At 35.2% G+C, this 19,206-nt stretch overlaps 1 protein-coding gene across 30 annotated transcripts in view; it reads right to left on the bottom strand.

Moving 5' to 3' along the window:
• ADGRL3 (adhesion G protein-coupled receptor L3) overlaps positions 1 to 19,206 on the bottom strand; it is an 861,253-nt gene that overhangs the window by 119,188 nt on the left and 722,859 nt on the right. For all 30 annotated transcript variants that reach the window (XM_057302095.2, XM_057302097.2, XM_034958747.4 and 27 more), the window contains 4 exons: positions 12,066 to 12,249; positions 11,044 to 11,166; positions 6,047 to 6,255; positions 4,891 to 5,067 (listed from right to left, as the gene is read on the bottom strand). In XM_057302095.2, coding sequence (XP_057158078.2) covers positions 4,891 to 5,067; positions 6,047 to 6,255; positions 11,044 to 11,166; positions 12,066 to 12,249 — 693 coding nt within the window. The remainder of the gene's footprint in view (positions 1 to 4,890; positions 5,068 to 6,046; positions 6,256 to 11,043; positions 11,167 to 12,065; positions 12,250 to 19,206) is intronic.

Genomic DNA, 19,206 nt, shown 5'->3' on the forward strand with positions numbered 1-19,206 from the left:
AATTAATGTTCTGTTTGAAACATCAGTCTAAGGTAAGTTTGGTTAGTGTGTTTCTTTTTGAAACTCTAGAGATGATCAGTCTCCTTGTTTTCTGTTTTTCATTGATCGCTAACATTCCAAAATCATGTTGTAAGATCAAAATAGGGTTGACGTAAACAATCACAAGAGATTATGATATAAGAATTCCAGGACACACATGCTTTGTGATTGACTGCTAAAGGAAAATATTGATTTCCATTTATTTTATCTCTTGTTGACACACAATAGTGGTCATAGTCATGACTGTTATACAATGGATTGTGGAAAGGTTGTTAGGCAATGAACTGAGCATAAAATGATATTTTGTTGCTGCCTCAAATTTGATTCGTTTTTCTGAGTCTGAGTTTATTACCTAGGCTAGAATGTAGAATCTCGGAGCCAGAGTAATACAATCCAGATTTAAATCTATTACTTGTTAATATATAGCCAATCTTGCTAAGATGGATCAATTTGTGATGCTCTGACAAAATAGAGTTTGTAGTCCTTCGAACATCAAAATTTAAACTGTGCTGACATGGGTAAGGTAATTTTATTTTTAAGCTGCTAATTGAGCATGAATTTGTTCTCCCTCTGGTATACCTGCACCATCTCTCTCTAAATTTGAGTCAAATAAAATTTTGGATGAAATTTTTTTTTTTTTTTTTTTGAGACAGGGTCTCACTCTGTTGCCCAGACTATAGTGCAGTGGCACAATCACAGCTCACTGCAGCCTCAACCTCCCAGGCTCAAGAAATCCTCCCACCTCAACCTCTCAAGTAGCTGGGACTACAAGGGTATGCCACCACACCTGGCTAATTTTGGTGTTTTTTAAATAGAGATGAGGTTTCACTATGTTGCCCAGGCTGGTCTTGAACTCCTAAGCTCAAGTGATCTGCCCGCCTCAGCCTCCCAAAGTGCTGAGATTACAGGCTGTAAGCCACCATGCCTGGTCTGGATGAAATTAGTTGGATCAATAACATAAGGTAGCTAAAAATTTTGCCATCATTTTTACTTTGTAAAATGTAAAGGAGATAAATACTTTCCCTGTTTTTACTGACTGCAGGGAGAAGAGAATGTACATGCATATAGCCTTTCTATCAACCTCTATAACCAAGGTAATAAGCCATTTATATTTTTGTATCCTAGTATATCTGAAATATAAATCCTCTTCATGACTACCACAACAGCCCTTGTCTATGCCCTAGACACCCTTTACCAGGACTTATTGAAATAACTGTCACACTACAACCAGTCTAATCATTTTGCTTGTTTTGTTTGTTTGTGACACAGTCCTGCTTGGTTGCTCAAACTGGAGTTGCAGTGGTTGATCTCAGCTCACTGCAACCTCTGCTTCCTGGGCTCAAGTGATCCTCCCACCACAGCCTCCTGAGTAGCTGGGACTACAGGCATGCACCATCACGCCCAGCTAATTTTTGTATTTTAGTGGAGAGGGAGTTCTGCCATGTTGCCTAGTCTGGTCTCAAACTCCTGACCTCAAGTGATCCACCCACCTCAGCCTCCCGAAGTACTGGGATTACTTGCATGAGCCACTACGCCCAGCCAGTCTAATCTAAAGTTGAAATCTAATTGACATCTATCATCCACATAGAATTGGGAATAATCTGTCTAACATTGCAACATAAACTGGTGCTATTATTGTTTAGAGATCTAGCAATCATTTCTTAGTTGCCCATGGAATCACAGCAAAGATCCATATCACAGGTATACCCTGAGACCCTGGAAAGAGAGCCCCCAACCCTGGGCCTCCTACTTTTGAAGGGGTTGGGTAAACCACTGACTGTGAGCCAGGAGTCAGCTCTCCTGACACTGCCATGTACAGGTGCAGAACTCTGGGGATTCTGAGAATCCTAAGTTCAGATTGTGTGTCTTTGGTGATTATAAAGCTATATTTTGTTAAGTCAGGTTATATTTCATTTTTCTCAGCTTTATGTATTACTTGTAAATATTTAGACATGTAGGATATTGAGACTCCTAGTCTGAGCCTGCAGATGTTAAGCCCATCTAAATTTCCACATTGTCCTGATTCAAGCACAAGAGATGGAAATAAATAAATAAGTAAAAATAAAAAATAAAATTTTATATTATGCCCTTCATGGCCACAGTCCTAATAAGTTCTTCAGTTCACCTCCAATTTCTAACTACAGTGAAAGCTGGTCAAATGAATTGGGTTATTCTTGTTATACCAACTAAAACAGAGGCAAAAGACAGGAAAGAAAGCATTCAGGGCACAAAACATGGCTCCAAGAATGGAATTCACTGTAAGCCTCCATGCTGAAACTGCCTGTTGTAACCTGAAACCAGTTTTATCCAATAGCTACTGAAACAACCTCCTTTGACTCCAAGACGCATCGCCTGTCACTCACCAATCAGAGCTTGCCAGCTTTCCACACTTTACTAGTGCCAATGAACTTTCTGGGAAGAAAATATGTAACACTTCTTCTTTTTATGAAATCTCCAACGCTCTTTTTGTTCTTCAGGCATAAGGAAGACCACCCAGTCGGTGTGTATACCCTGAACTGCAATTCTTGCTTCCCCAATCAAATCTTAAATTTAGATATTTGTTTCTGTTTTTATTTTGACTTAAACACTAGCCTTGTTATACTTATCGTGTATTAATTCTAAACTCTTTTACCATGCTCTACACACCATGATATATAACATCTTTATGTTTTCGCTCCTGCTGTTTTCTCTGAATGAAATGTTCTTCACAACTTTTCTGGCTAATACATTAATCTCTTAATATACAGCTTTTAAATCTCTAAGAACTTCTCCAGACTTTTATTATACTTATTCAATTTTCCCACAGTACACTGTTCAAACTTCATTCTTATCACTACCTTATTAACTATATAGTTGTTTTTTTCTGTCTCATCTGAAAAGAAAACATGTAAACTTTTGAAGGCAGTGTTCATATCTTATTCATTATTATTACACTACTAACACATATGTGCTGAACTGAACAGTACGGTTAAAAATACATGTTATTTCACATTTTATTGAACTTATAAAGACAATTGTTTTGAAAATACTATTTACCAGTTACTAAAGTTGAAAGCTAAGTAGTGTTAGTTAAATAGTGAAAATTTTTAATGAATTGTATGAAAGAATGTTCGATCTTTGCAAAAGCCATTCCAGGGTTTTAAGTACTCATTTTCTTTCCACAATGAAATATGTACCAGATAATTATAGCAGAGGTATTATAATATAAAATGCTATGAAAACTAAGCTTTAACTTTTGCATAAAGTGTTGAAGCTATGAGTGCTTTTCCCTACCAAAGCAAAATACCCATGCTTGTTCTAAAGACAAATAATTTTGTATATATTATACAAGATTAATAATCGTAAAGACTAATGCATATGGAATTGTATTTAACTTATAAAGACATTTTAAAAAATTAAGAAGTTATATTTTAAGATTTTTTTTTTTTTATTTGAGACAGTGTCTTGCTCTGTCTCCCATGCTGGAGTGCACTGGTGCGATCTCGGCTCACTGCAACCTTTGCCTCCCTAGTTCAAGCGATCCTCCTGCCTCAGCCTCCCGAGTAGCTGGGATTACAAGCATGCACCAATGCTCAGCTAATTTTTGTATTTTTAGTAGAGAGGGGTTTTGCCATGTCAGTCAGTCTGGTCTCTAACTCCTGACCCCGAATGATCCTCCAATCTTGGCCTCCCAAAGTGCTGGGATTACAAGGCATGAGCCACCATGCCCGGCCTATTTTAAGATTTTAAATGTAATAACCCATTTAGTTTATGACATACAACATTCAGAAAAAAATGTATTATTTTTGTTGAGCATCTTGTTTGAAAGTTCAAAAATTAAATTTTTAATGCCACATAATGTATATAATTTATTAATAGCCTTCTTCCAAATATAACAATTGGTTGAACCCAACATGGGATCTGAGTCAGCCTCAGTTCTTAACCATTGTGATGAGGAAAGCAAGATATTTGCATTCTCAAACATCTCTGGCCATGAAGTATCTTGCTTGAAATAAAAACTGAAGTTTTCAACCCCATACATTTCTACAGGTTGAGTATTAGTATTACTCAGTGTTAGCAATAATCTTACCTACTACTGATGCACTGACCTGCTTAGCGTTTTTTTTTTTTTCTGAGTTTCCTGACCTAGGCCTCCTAAAATCTGATAGTTACTGCATTTCTAGCCTTCACTGTTAGCCTGCTTGAGTTGATCTCCTGAAACCCTGTCAGCCTTCTCTTCCCTTGCAAACTCATAGACTCCATCTCACAACCCTCTATACATATGAAAGCTAGTCACACTGGGAGGAAATTGATGTAGCCATGTTTCTGACTTTGGAAACTACCTATCGTCTGGATTTTTCCTTAGAGTAGTGTCTTCTTGCATGGGCAGAATGCATTTCCTTATGTTAGGGTATGCCAAGTCCTTTGCACTACCATGCTCTGGGTATTTGCTTGAGGGTTGCTTTCCCAAGAGTCAGTTTGACTGTATTTAACCTATGCATAGCTCTTTATTCTTCCGCCTCCCCAGTCCCAGCTTTCTAAACCAACCCCACTGGCCTTTGGTCCTGGAGTCCTATCTTACCCTGTTCATGAGGTTATGGTCTGACATTTATTATACAAAATAACAGGGAGACTAGGGGAAGTTTATTAAGCAAACTTCAATTTTATGAACTATTTTGATAATAGGAAAAGAGATAACAAGTTCTTTGAATCATCCACAAGGATATGGTTTGAACATCAGAGAGTTCCTTAATAGAATTACTATGAAAGTAGGAAAACATTGAAATATGATAGCCCATATAGTTAGGACTATTTACAGTTAGTGACCATATAATATACTAAAACATTTTCATTGTATGGTATATATCTTACCTTAACTTCCACATGTGCCATCAGTACTGCAAAATTTGTTAGGTGGTTACAAGAGCATGTAGTATGTGTCTTATTTGTTGTCAGGAGCCGACAGCCTTGTGTTGACCAATAACCTGTCATTGTACGCTTGGAGTAGCTCCAAAATGAACAGTTAGGGTTGAAATTTTCCTCTGACTGCTACAGGGGAAAAAAAATCCATAAAATCAACAACTACTTTATGATCATGTAAATTAGGTTGGCATTTTCTTTACATATAATACAACTTCATATTCTGTTCCAATTTTTTAGAGATGTCTACCAATGTTTTCATAAGTGGGCCTCAACAATTCTAAGTGAAATTGAATATATGCTATTGTTTGTTCCCTTTGACTAGAGAAGAGTGCACTATTTTTTTTTTTAATTAACACTAAAATAATATACTAGTACCAATGTTTCAAAATCACACTAATTCTAATACACATTGCAAAATAAAGAGGTTAATTGCTCTTAACAACCAACATCTGAAAGGATGATCTTTAGAAATCTTTGTTGAATTTACAACCTCAATCTTTGTATATATGCAAAAATATATCTTCACGTGGACATAATTGCTTGAAATATCAAATATAGAACCATCTCTAGTTCTGTTTAATGTACTCCTATTCTTCTTATAAACACAAATAGTATTGTGAATATTTAAGTTATGCAACATAATGTTATGAAATACATGTAGACAGTAGAAAGGTTACCAAAGTGAAGTGAGTTAATATATCCATCGTCTCACATAGTTACCCATTGTTTTCTTGTTTTTGCAGCAAGAGCAGCTAAAAATCTATTCATTTCACATGAATCCCAAATACAGTAGAATTTTGTAATATTATCTGTGGTTTTCAGGCTGTAATTTAGTTCTCTACACTTGAGCTAGCTCTTTTTAGTTATGGAGAAGCATTTATAAATCCATCTATGAATGCTTTCACCATAAGTATTTACATATATAAGGATTATTCTCCTCCTCCAAATCTTATTTCTGACAAAAAAATTACCACTACATTGTACAGATAATGAACTGTTATATGTCAAATAGAAAAAACATTAAAAGAAAATTAATACACTTAATGTTCAGTGTTATAAAAATACAGATAATATGAACAACCAAGCTAATATGCCATTTTCTTACCTTGATATGTTTAACAGTAAATACCACAGGATCAGCCAAATAAACCTTGTTACTGAACTCTTTGTTTATTGCTGCCGTAATAACAGGGGAATTGACAATAACAGAATGATTTGTGGACAAAGCTTCCGTTCCCAACTTCATACTGGCATTCTCCGTGGATAAATAAGGACCCAAGTTGTTATACAGGACAAAGGCCACTCTGATCTCTCCTAAAGTAAATGCAAACTCTGATTAGTTTGTCCATTCTACTTAAATTAGTTAGTACTAATGAGATAGAAAATTAAATCCATGTAGTATATATTCACACAAAAAATCCAGCATTCATTTCAACCAAAGTACCAAGTCATTTATGAGGAGAGGAAATTCAAATTATGCTAAAACAACTACATACCAGTATTTTTTAAAATGAGCCTCAATCCCTATCTCACTCCATACTCAAAACTAAGTTTAAGATAGATCATACACCTAAATATAAAAACCAGAATCATAAGGCTTCTAGAACAAAATATAGAATAATATCCTTGTACTTTGAAGAAGGCAAAGATGTCTTCAATAAGACTCCAAAACATTTATCATAAAATGATATACTAAACTTTATCAAAACCAACAATCTATCAAAATATATCATTAAGAAAACAAACAAGGAAACTGAAATACATTTAAAAATAAGATTCATTATTATACAAAACATTTTTACCAACAAAAAATAAAATAATGGCATCTTAAAATGGCAAAAGATGTAAATACACACTTTAGAAAAATAAATAAAGGAAAGGCCAATAGACACATGAAAAATGATCAGTATCATTAGTAATTTGAGAATGAAACATAAGACTACACTGAGTTTCAATTTCATACCCACAAGAATCTCTAAAATTGAAAAGACCGACCACACTAATGTTGATAAGGATGTGGAAGAAATGGAACTCTCGTACACTTCTGGTGGTAGTGTAAAATAGTTCAACTGTTTGGAAAAATATTTGACAATTTCTTATAAAATTAAACATACATCTACCTTTCCCAGGTAACCGAAAACATATATCCACCACAATATATGGGGATATATATCCTTATTCTTAATAGCCCAAACTGGAAACAAGTCAATTATTATTTATAGGAGAATAAATAAATTATGGCACATTATATAATAGAATATACTATGCATCAATAAAGAACAAACTATTGATACGTGGAACATCATCAGTGAGTCTTAAAAATATTTTGCCAGGTTAACGAATTGAGACAGCAAATGGTATATACTGTATGACACCAGTTATATGAGGTCTAAAAACTGGCAAATTTTGGCTGGGTGTGGTGGCTCATGCCTGTAATCCCAGCACTTTGGGAGGCTGAGGCGGGCAGATCATGAGGTCAGGAATTCAAGACCAGCCTGACCAATATGGCGAAACCCTGTCTCTACTAAAAATACAAAAATTAGCCAGGCGTGGTGGCACATGCTTGTAATCCCAGCTACTCAGGAGGCTGAGGCAGGAGAATCACTTGAATCCGGGAGGTGGAGGTTGCCGTGAGCTGAGATTGTGCCACTGCATCCCAGCCTGGGTGAGAGTGAGACTCCGTCTCAAAAAAAAAAAAAAGAAAAAAAAACTGGCAAATTTTGTCTACAGAAATAGTAATAAGAAGAAAGTTTTATTAGGTGAGGAGAGGAATAAGAAGACTGGTAAGAGACACGGGAATATTTTCTGCGTACAGAAGATATTTATTTTCCTTCTTTTTGTGATATTATAAAATTATGTACAACTGTCAAATTCCCAAGCTAAATGCTTCCTCAAGCTAAATGTATATTTTAGTGTATGTAAATTATTTCTCAATTGCAATGTTAAGGAAAACACACAAGAATTCACAATCTTTACCTGTCTTAAAACTCAACTGTCATGTTATTTTAAGGTCACTGTTTCCACAAAGTCACCAAGTCTTTCCACCTTATTTTTTCCTTTATGACAGTCTCTTAAATCTAATCCTCTATGAAGTGAATTGTCTTTTAATACACTTTTTCAAATTGTATTATTTCCTTTATTTTAAAAAGTCAAGCCCTATATCTTATTTCTGGCCCCAACTACTATGGTTACTAAGATGAGGGAGTCATAGTCCCTATCTCTGAATCTTAGAAACAAGTGGAAAAAAAGAAAATTGAGTCATGCGGGGAGATAGGAAAAAAAAATTTTTTTTTTTGAGGAGGAGGGTTATTTAACATCTAACTCCCATGTTTGGGAAATTCCCTACTCTTCAGAATTTATAGACACAAAATGGACATATACTTGCTTTCCTAGCTTATTGCGGAGATGTTGCTCTGGGTACTTCCGCTAGATGCATCCAATCAGATGCAGAAGCCTCAGATACCAGATGAGGAGCTAGTGACACAAAGAAGCAGGAAGTGGTACAGCAATAGCAGCAGCAGCAGCGGCGGCACAGTTACTGCAACAGAGTTCACTTGCGGCAGCAGTGACATTTCACAGCAGTGATTCTGTGATGTGGTAAAGGCTGCTGTCAGCCTCCTTGCTCTAGTATATCTTCTGGGACTGATTCTCCAGCCTTCTCAGTGATTCTATGAGATATCCATTATCATTTCAGTAATCCAGCAAAGAGATTATGATGAGAGCTACATAATGGAAGAGAGCATTCTTATCTAATCTACAAGTGTTAATACAGTACTGAGCAAATCATAGTAATTCACTAAAGACTTATCTGTTATAATATAATTTAATTTTGTTCTTTCCCTCTAGATTTGGTATTAAAATGCTGATTTTTGAAAGGTGAAAATTAAGAACATCCATGCATTTTTCTTGTTGACATTAAAAACTTTAATTTTAATTGGTTTATAATTGGCTGATAATTCATGCCAATTTCCACTTCTGGGATGGTGCCATTTTGCCATCCCACCGTGAGTTACCAGCACACTTAGTCACTGGCAATTCTTTCATATTCTCTGCTCCAAAATTAATGCTTAAATGTGACTTTCACAAACAAAAACAAAAACAGGCTGGGTGTGATGACTTATGCCTGCAATCCCAGCACTATGGGAGGCTGAGTTGGGAGGATCCCTTGAGGCCAGGAGTTCAAGACCAGCCTGGGAAACATAGAAAGACACTCTTCTCTATTAAAACAAAACAAAACAAAACACACAGAAAAACTATACGTTAATTTAGAAAATAAATGAACACACAACTTAATTTGACTAATATATTTCTATATGTCTTCAGATACACAGCTTTTCGTCTGAAGGTTCACACATGTGTTGTATACATAAGTAGTGAGTATATAGATGTATAGATGGACCAGGCACTGAAGTACTAGGGTTACATCAGTGAACAAGATTAGACAAGGCCTCTGCTTTCATGGAACTTACTGCCTGGAGGCAGACACAGGCAATAAGCAGGAAGATTAAAAAATAATAATAATGTTATTTCTTATAATGTTAAGTGAATAAATGCTATGAAGAAACATTGGCATAATCATGGCTAATGGGGAAAGAGTGATTGGGAAAGAGGAGTCTACGTTAGAGGAGATAGGGAAGACTCTCCCGATAGAGGTAGACTTATTCTAAAAAGTGAATGATAGAGAGGCTGCCATGCAAAAAAATTGTAAAAATTGTATTCTAAGAAGAAAGGTTTAAAAAAATGCAAAAAAAAAAAAAAATGCCCCAAACCTAATGCAGGAACATGCTTGGTGTGTTCAAGAACCAGAATCAAGATTACTCCGTCTGGATCACACAGAACATGCTGAAGACAAATGTGAGGTGTGGCAAATGAGGCAGGAAGGAAGTGGACCAGGTAGCACGTGGCGGGCCTAGTTAAGTCATGAGATTTCATTCTAAGTGTAATTGGAGGTCAACTGGTCAGATGTATGCTTCAGAAGAACCCTTTGTCAACAGGCTATGCTGTTGGAGGGCAAAAGAGTGGAGGCAGGGAAACGATTTAGGAAGCTAATGCAGGAATCTAATTTTGCTCTACTGAATCTTATTGCTGTCTCAAAATTTTCTTAGTCAAATGAGTAACACAAAAATGATTTCTAAGTTTAGTCTTACAATATTTCTAACATTTACAGACCATTTTATTCAGATGACAACAAATGTAAGTTGTTTTTCTTGATATCATTTATCAAAACTATTCACCCTGCAATATGAAATATTAGTATTAAGTTGGTTGCTAGGAACTGAGGTCATCTTCCTATCACTTGGCAGATTAAATGATCTCCCTTTCTTGGCAAAAGAGAAATATATCTGTGTGTGTGTGTGTGTGTGTGTATGCACATGTACATATGTACAAATATGGGAAAGAGGGGTCTACTTTAGAGGAGATGTAAATATATACATATTTATATATATATACACACACATCTATACATACATATATACACACATACAGATACATGCACATATATGTGTGTACGTTTAAACATTTTTTAATATTAGTGAAATGTGGACATACTTTATAAGATTATTTATTGAATTTTAATTATTTTCAGTGTATTCAATTTAGTAAGAAGCTAAGCTGATTTACAGTTCCATTTCCCAAAATCATCTCCTTACATTTAAATGTTTGTATGCTTTGCAAAGAAAAGCACAAAAACACTCTCAAAAAGAAGCTGAATAACCAAAAAATATTTTTTTAATTACAAGTAAAATTTACATTAAAAATTTTACAAGTGAAATCTGCAAACTCAGTGAGAGTTCCTCTTTTTGAGGAAAGATGTCAGATCCTCTGTATTTTCTTGTCCATAATTTCCTTCATATTTAAGTTTCTCGCAACTGAAAAGTAATGGAACAATTTCCAAATCTGAGAATTTTGTACAACAAATATCACTGTAATATTGATGGTGCTGTACAGTAGAAAGAGGAGGAAGAGGAGGAGAAAGAGAATAGTGTAGGAAGAGGAAGAGGGGAAAAGCTCCTAAATAGTGGACCTAATATTCCCGGCCAAAAAGAAATGAACTGATGCAAGTTCAATTCCCTCAAGCTTAAAAAATAAACTCTAACCTACCATTTCGGCCATTTTGCTTTAAGGTATTTGCAGACAGCTGGATAGTGCTTCCATGGCCCATGTTTTCTGGAAATTTTAGGTCTTCTAAGTTTCCTTCTGTGCTCAGTCTTGCAACTTCCAATTCTGTTAATATCAAAGAGATATCAGTGCTCATTGAGAAACATACCTAAGCTACGATAATTTCCTAAACCATTGAAGTATTTCTGAAATCAAAATACTGGAATTCTTATTCTATTTGTCATGCTTTATGAAAATCTTTAAGAAAATATATTGTTAGTATTTTATCAAAATAATGCAAAAAAGTTACTAAAATTATGTAAATAATACAAACATGTCAATAATAAAGCCTAAAATTTAAATTCAATCCCAAATTCTAATACATTGTCATTGGTCTTAAGTTTCAAAATATAATCTTTATTTTATAAATTAAATAAAAATCCTTTGATAATCTAGAGCTGTACTATCATATCAATATTGAACTATCTTTAAGCCCAATAAATTTGAAACAGCTTTTTCCTAACTTCTGAAATAAAACTGTCAGCTACTCCTAATCCACAATAAAAATAGACTGATATCCTTTATAAGCCAAATAACACGATTATCAAACACTGTTTTATCATTTTCACTCAAATGACTTATTTCTTTATAATGTGAATTCAAAGATACTCTCATTATAACTGAAATAACTCCTAACAGTCCTGTATTAAGAGGATGAAATTTTAAATAGTGTAATACATACATAAAAGTCCTTTAAAAAAACGAACCTCACCGTAAGTGATCTCAGGCTACTATGTTTTCAATTTTGAACCTAATATTGAAATGTCCTAAGAAAGATAGCACACATGATCTTCTATCCTTTTAAGCCAATGACAAGTGATGCCCTCTTTATTTTAGAAAAAGAATGACTTTTCTCCATTGAAATAAAGCATCAGTCATATCTAGGACACCAGAGATACTTTTTTCTTTTCCCTCTTCTGATATACAAGAGTGTCTGGACCTTCTGAATAACAAAGGCCACTTACTAATATTGTCTGTGTTCTCCCTGACAATGTCAGTCTTCAAAAGGTTATCAGCCAGCACAAAAGCACTTTCCTCCACAGTATGAAGCAACATGGTGGCCGCACGCAGCTGATCACTCGTAGTCAGGTCTCTCCATGCATTCAAAGCTTGTGGCTGAAGGAGGTTGTTAACTGTCTCGACCATTGCCTATAAGAGGATGAAAAGAATGACAGAGGTCTCTAGTGAACCCACATAGCTGTCAGAAATCCAGGTGTACATGTTGCCCAGCAAGCAAGGATCAGCAGTGTGCATGAGTTCAGTATTGTCCCAGCCTCCCCTGTGACATGCTGCAGCAGAAGCATTCATTATTTTGTTCTGTAAAACCCTAGCTGAGACTTTGCAGAGCAAGAGGAAAATCTGTTTTTGTTTTGAAGGACAACAAATAAAGCCATGCTTGCTTCTTAGAATCAATAGCACAAGCTTCAACAAGACTATGATCACATAATTAAATTATTTGGCTGGGCAACTGTTGAAAAAAAAATTAAACCAAGAGTTTTACCACATGACTCAGAGAAAATAATTTTTTTCTGTAGGTTACCATAAAACTGGATGCTGAACACAACAGAGATTAAAAGGATGACCATAAATGTGACAATCCAAGAATTTGTTGCTTATAGGTTGATGACTCACATAGCAAACCTATTTGTTTTTTAAGCAGCTAGTAAAATGTCAGAATGAAGAAAATATCAAAGCATACATACTCCCAGGGGCTTTGGATATGTTATGTATAAAGAGAAACCTCCTTCATGCTGTTTACTACTAGGGAGGGGAATAAACAGTTGAACCTTACTACCTATGGTCCTCAGGTGTTTTATCTTTTAAAAAATCAGCAGTAGGTACACCCACACATAGATACAAAGCACTACAATTCTCATTGCTTCATCCAAAAGAATCATCTCTGTAGTTACAATTTATATATTTCCTGTGGTTTGCTTTATGCTGTAGGTTACAAAGAAAAACAGTTCTCCCAATAAGGTCTTGGGTTTCATTCAAGCATAGAGAATTGCAAAACAGAAAAATACAATACCTGCAGCTTGAAAGTGATCATCCCTGAACCCAATTCATTATGAAATATGCATCTAATCCAGAAATAAAGTTGAATAAACAGCCAACAGAGGCACAGTTAACAGGCAGCACATAAGTGTTTTAAAACAGGACTTACATTATTGACACATTGGCCGAGGGGCTGGGAGAGACTAGAGAAATACCCTCCACAATGCAGTGTTTTCTCCTGGCTGGTGTTTTCATAGTAACCAAGTAACAACTGTTAAAAATGCAGCTTCATAATGAAACACGTTGGCTGCCAATTAACACCAGCTTCAAAAACTAATTTGCCTTTTGATACAAGTTGTTTTTTCTTGATATTTTCCCAGCTATTCCAAGTTTTGGCCAAAAATCAACATCACTGTACTTTTAAGTAAAATAATCCTACTCACAACTTGCATGCTTTGGATTATTTTTTAAAAGAGAAACAACACAAACAAATCGAAAAAGTCTCTCACGAGTTTAAACACTGGACGTTTTCATATAGTGTGCTTAGCTCCGTCATTTGTTCTTGGTGTAAAGCGTGACCTAGTAGCCAGAAAAAAGTACTTCTGGATCACAACAAAATGATCCGCTTTCCAGTAAGTTCTCTATAAGGGCAATGCCAACAGGATATGCCAAAAAAAGAGGTGCCAGATAGGAAACCAAAAAAATAAAAATAAAAATAAAAAAACTTTAGATACTTTCTGAAGCCAAACAGAGAACATAGACCTCTTCAGTGTAAAGAAGTATTCCTTCAGGGATTAGATGATACTGTGAATTCATTAAAAATGCTCTGAAAATCCCACATGCAACAGAAATTATGCCTGTTCCTTATGGAGCAGCCATTTTAGCTGCTGATAATCTTAATAATTAGTTAATAATCTTATAATAATTAATTAAAATCTTACCTAAGGGGAAATTTTATTGGGGATAATATATTTCTGTTCTGTCCTTCGTTGTTTTTATTTTCATAATTTAAAAAAATACAAGATGAGAAAAAAGGAAAAAGAAACAACTATGGTCAACTCCGAGAATGTTCTAAGAAAGAACATGTTCCAAGACTAAATCAGGAAAAAATAGAAATTCTGAATAGACCTACAACTAATACGGAGATTGAGTCAGTAATCAGAGCCTCCCAACAAAGAAAAGCTCAGGATCAGATGGCTTCACTGGTGAATTCTACTCAATTTTTCTACACTTAAAGAAGAATTAACACCAGTCCTTCTCAAACTCCTAAAGAATATAAGAGGAGGGGATACTTCCAAACACCTTTTTATAAGGCTAGCATTACTTTGACACCAAAGCCAGACTTAGACACCACGAGAAAACTGCAGGCCATATCCTGATGAATACAGATGCAAAAATTCTCAATAAAATGCTAGCAAACTAAATCCAACAGCACTTAAGATAAAAATTATAAACCATGATCAAGTGCAATTTATCCCTGGATACAGGGAGAGTTCAACATAAAAAAATCAATGAATGTGATACACCACATTAACAGAATAAAGGATATCACATGATTGTCTTAATAGATGCATAGAAAGTGTTTGACAAAAGTCAGCACCTTTCATGATAAAATCTCAACAAACTAGGAACAGAAGGAAGTTACTTCAACATGATAAAGGCCATGTATAAAAGCTCTTAGATAACATCATACTCAACAACGAAAACCTGAAAGCTTTCCCTCTAAGATCAAAAACAAGGCAAAGGTGCCCACTCTTGCCACTATTCAACATAGTATTTGAAGTCCTTAGCCAGAGCAATTAGGTAATAATAATAGGCATCCAAATTGAAATGAAAAAGTAAAATTGTCCCTGTCTGCAGATGACAAGATCTTATATACAGAAAACCTGAAAGACTCCATTAAATATATATATACATAAAAGATTGTATATATGTGTGTGTGTGTGTATATATATATGACTGTATATATGTCTGTGTGTATGTGTGTAAATATATATATATATAAACTAATGAACAGATTCAGGAACCTGTTTACAACAGACCGCTTTATCTAAAAAACTTTGTATGTCTTTGAACTGACGGCAAATAAATCAAAGGCACCATTTATTAATTTATCTTAGTTTTGCAACTGAAAAAGTACAAGGTGCAATATTTTTTCATAGTTATAAGTTTTCGACAAGTGTATTCTTCAAGATAAGGCAGTCTTTAGGGAAGCTTTCTACTAAAGCCCAAACAATTGCCAAATTTACTAAAAAGCAACACACTCAAAATGTGGCCCCCAAACCTAGGATTTGGTGAGTTATGACACCAATTTAACATTTACTTAATCTGCTCAAAAACGCACCTGTTCACAGTTGCTTAAGTATAACTGCAAGGAAATGTTTACACAAGGATAGAGAGACAGTATTCTGTAAAATCAGAGTGTGGGATTTGGAACCACATCCCCGAATTGTACCTGCACAGTGCCTCTTACTGTGTGACATTGGGCAAGTTACTTAACTTCTCTATACTTCATCTACAAATTTGGTATGATAATATAATCATCTGAGAAAGTTGTCTGGCTCATAACAAGTGCTGAAGTTGCAACCTTGTTTTTACTTTTGCTTGATATCACAGTACAGTGTAGGAAGAAGGGACGTCTTCACTTAGAAAGCACATTTCATGTCTGATAATTGCTAAATAGCCACACTGAATTGAAATCTGGAAGGAATAAGTCTTTGGTAATGCAATCTTCATAATTTGGTCTCTTACACAACTACAGAAGCCTATACTACCTGGAGCTTTGAGGAATTGGAGAGTAAAGGCAACATGTGTATTAAATAGTTCATAATGAGTTTTTTAGAGACTTAAATAATGTGACCCCTTTTCTGCTAGTGAGACAGCACAATTAAGTCCATCTTAGAAGCTTTATAATCATAAATGATTTAAACTTTCTAAAGCTTGCTGACATGTCCCTTTACTAGCTAAATGAAGGTTAATTAAATAGCTACAACTCCTCAATGAATACCTATATTTGGATTTCCTTATACATTTATGTATTGTATATTTTATTCACACACTATGACATCTGGTCACAAAAAAATTTTTTTTCTCCAACTAGTTATTTGCATTATTTTCATAAGCTCAACATAAGACTCTTTATATTTCAATTTGAGGGTAGGTAGGGGTATTATCCTTTTCATCGTACAATATACTCACTAAACTCTCAGTGACTTTTGACTGTTTCTAAAAATCGAATATAAATGGGAAAGAGCCAAAAGTCATTTTGATTCACACCAAGATTATGGACATACCATATCCTACTAGATACACATTTGCATTATTTTTTAATGCAACATTATTAGGACTCTTATCATTAAATTCAGACCTTAGGCAAATTCAGTTGACGAATATTACTCATAGCATATAATTCTGATATGTTCATTAAGATGTTATATACTTTATAGTTACACTTTCTATATTCCAAAATACAGAGTTTATTTGTTATAACTACTGCAAAAACCTTTGGGAAAAACTGCTATATATTTTTGCAATGACAATTTTTGTCATTATTCCAAGAGGATGTATTTGTGAAATAGCTTAAGAATTCTCAGGAAGAATACACAAAACAATGAATGATGAGAAACACATGAGTGGCACTTCTTACCCAGGTGAGCAGTAAATATCAAACTACGAAAGTAAGCAGAATCATCTGGGGGAACCTAGTTACCCCCCTTCCTCCATTTGAAAAACGTAAAAATAAATACCCCAATAGAAGGAATGCCTTATGGAAGATGTATAACTTTACCACCATGGCATTTTTTTTTCTTTTTTGAGACAGAGTCTTGCTCTGTCACCCAGGCTGGAGTGCAGTGGCACAATCTCTGCCCACTGCAAGCTCCACCTCCCAGGTTCATGCCATTCTCCTGCCTCAGCCTCCCGAGTAGCTGGGACTACAGGCGCCCGTCACCACACCCGGCTAATTTTTTGTATTTTTTAGTACAGACAGGGTTTCACCGTGTTAGCCAGGATGGTCTCAATCTCCTGACCTCATGATCCACCTGCCTCGGACCTCCCAAAATGCTGAGATTACAGGCGTGAGCCACCGTGTCTGGCCTTGCAGACAAGTTTTTAAGTCACTAGCTCATTCAGGTTTTAGCTCAAATATCATCTGCTCCAAGAGGTCTTCCATTATTAGCAAAACTGGGGGGCGGGGAGGGGAATCCCCCCATCCTTAAATCTATTACCTGTTTTGTTTTCTTTGTGTCATACGTCATTATCTAAAGATGTCTCATATTTGTTTACCTGCACAACTATCTTAAACCTCCCATTGGACAGACGGCAAGCTTTATGAAGGAGGAGATGCTGTCTCATTTACAAGAGCCAAAAGCAGTGTTCCCTCTCTTGGCTGAGGGATTTGCCATGCAGGATAACTCATATGTAAGTCAGTTTTCTCCATTTTCATATCAGCCAAAATAAAAATCTCTGAAGTTATTAGTTTGATGAGTATAAGAGCAAAGAATAACTAGAAATGATAAAACTTATTAACTAGCCAATACTTTCTTGCATTAGTCTCGCTTCAGAGAATCAATACCCCAGTGGGCTCTTAGTCCATTTGGGCTGCTAGAACAAAATACCTTAGACTGGACAATTTTATAAACCACAGAAATTTATTGCTCAAAGTTCTGGAAGCTGAGAAGCTCAAGATCAAGGCACCTGCAGATTCATTGTCTGGTGAGGTTTCACTCTGCACCCTCACATGGTACAAGGGAGAAACAAATTATCTTGGGCCTCCTTTGTAAGGGCACTAGTACCATTCATTCATGAAGGCTTTGTTCTCTTGGCCTAATCACCCCACCAGAAGCTCCACCTCCCAACACCACTATACCGGGGAGTAAGTTTCAACACATGAATTATGGGGAGACACAAGCAGTCAGACCACAGAAAGCTCCCATTTCAGTATTTATTTATCTTTAACAGAATTATCTATATTTGTTCTGATTTTCTCACCAGACTATCATGTCCTCAGAGAAGACATCATATTCATTTGTGTTTTCTCGGAGTAAATTTTAGTGCCGTGATACCTTTTGGGTATTCATTAATATTTATCACAGAAAGGTAAGTTACTTTTGTTATCAAATTATTAATGCCATTATATACAATAGGAAAACTGAAAGCATCCTTTTTTATTTCTTTAATTTTTGCCCTGTCTCCCCAAAGACTTCTGAGAGAATAACGTGTTCAGATATCACCATGATTTGGGAGGGAGGCAGGGTAAATGAGAGGAAGTTAAGATGACAGAGTTCAGAAGAAGAAAATCTGAACCACAGGTTATTGTAGTGCATACAGGACACTATGAATAAGAAATACATATTTATCTTATAAAAAGTTTTCCATAATGTTTCCAAAGGTAATTTCCAATGTAATTTAACAAGATTTCATTAGATATGTATTATGTGCAAAGACCTAGGTAAGGCACTGTTGAATGAGGTTAGAGAAGAAAAACATAAGAGTTTGCCTTCAATTTACCTATGCTCCAGCACAAAACAGATCTAGAAACCCACAGCATACAGTACAAAAGTAATAGACTCTTGCTGAGGAGGACCATAAAAACATCCCAGAAAATGTTTATTTTTGAGTTAGACGCTAAAGGATGAATACATTTTCTTTGACTCTGAAGCGGAAATCCAAAGCTAAAGTACATAATGAGCAAGTTGATGATGGTAAAATAAAAAAAGCAAATTGGTATCAGGCAGCCCATTTGAAAGTTGGGAACAATTATTTCATAGTAATAGATACATTTATACTAATGAATTGCTTAAACTCTCTTGAAAAGCGGCCTAGTAATATAAATTATATTTTACTCTACTTCCACTTTTTAAATATGTTTTCCTGAATGCATTATTTCCTTATCAATATATGCCATAATCACGCTGAATAATGCTATTTTATATTATTATTTTTATTATATTATATATATAGTTACATTTAAACATTTTTCTTCACATCTAAGTATCAGGATATATTAAGGAAGAAAAATAAGTTTTCAGGTCTCTGCTACCATTTATTGCTTTCTGAATGTATACACTGTAGATAGATAGATAGACAGATGAAAATAGTATCCATTGATTT

This window comes from Pan paniscus, chromosome 3 (genome assembly GCF_029289425.2).
Source record: "Pan paniscus chromosome 3, NHGRI_mPanPan1-v2.0_pri, whole genome shotgun sequence".
Classification (NCBI taxonomy): Eukaryota; Metazoa; Chordata; class Mammalia; order Primates; family Hominidae; genus Pan; species Pan paniscus.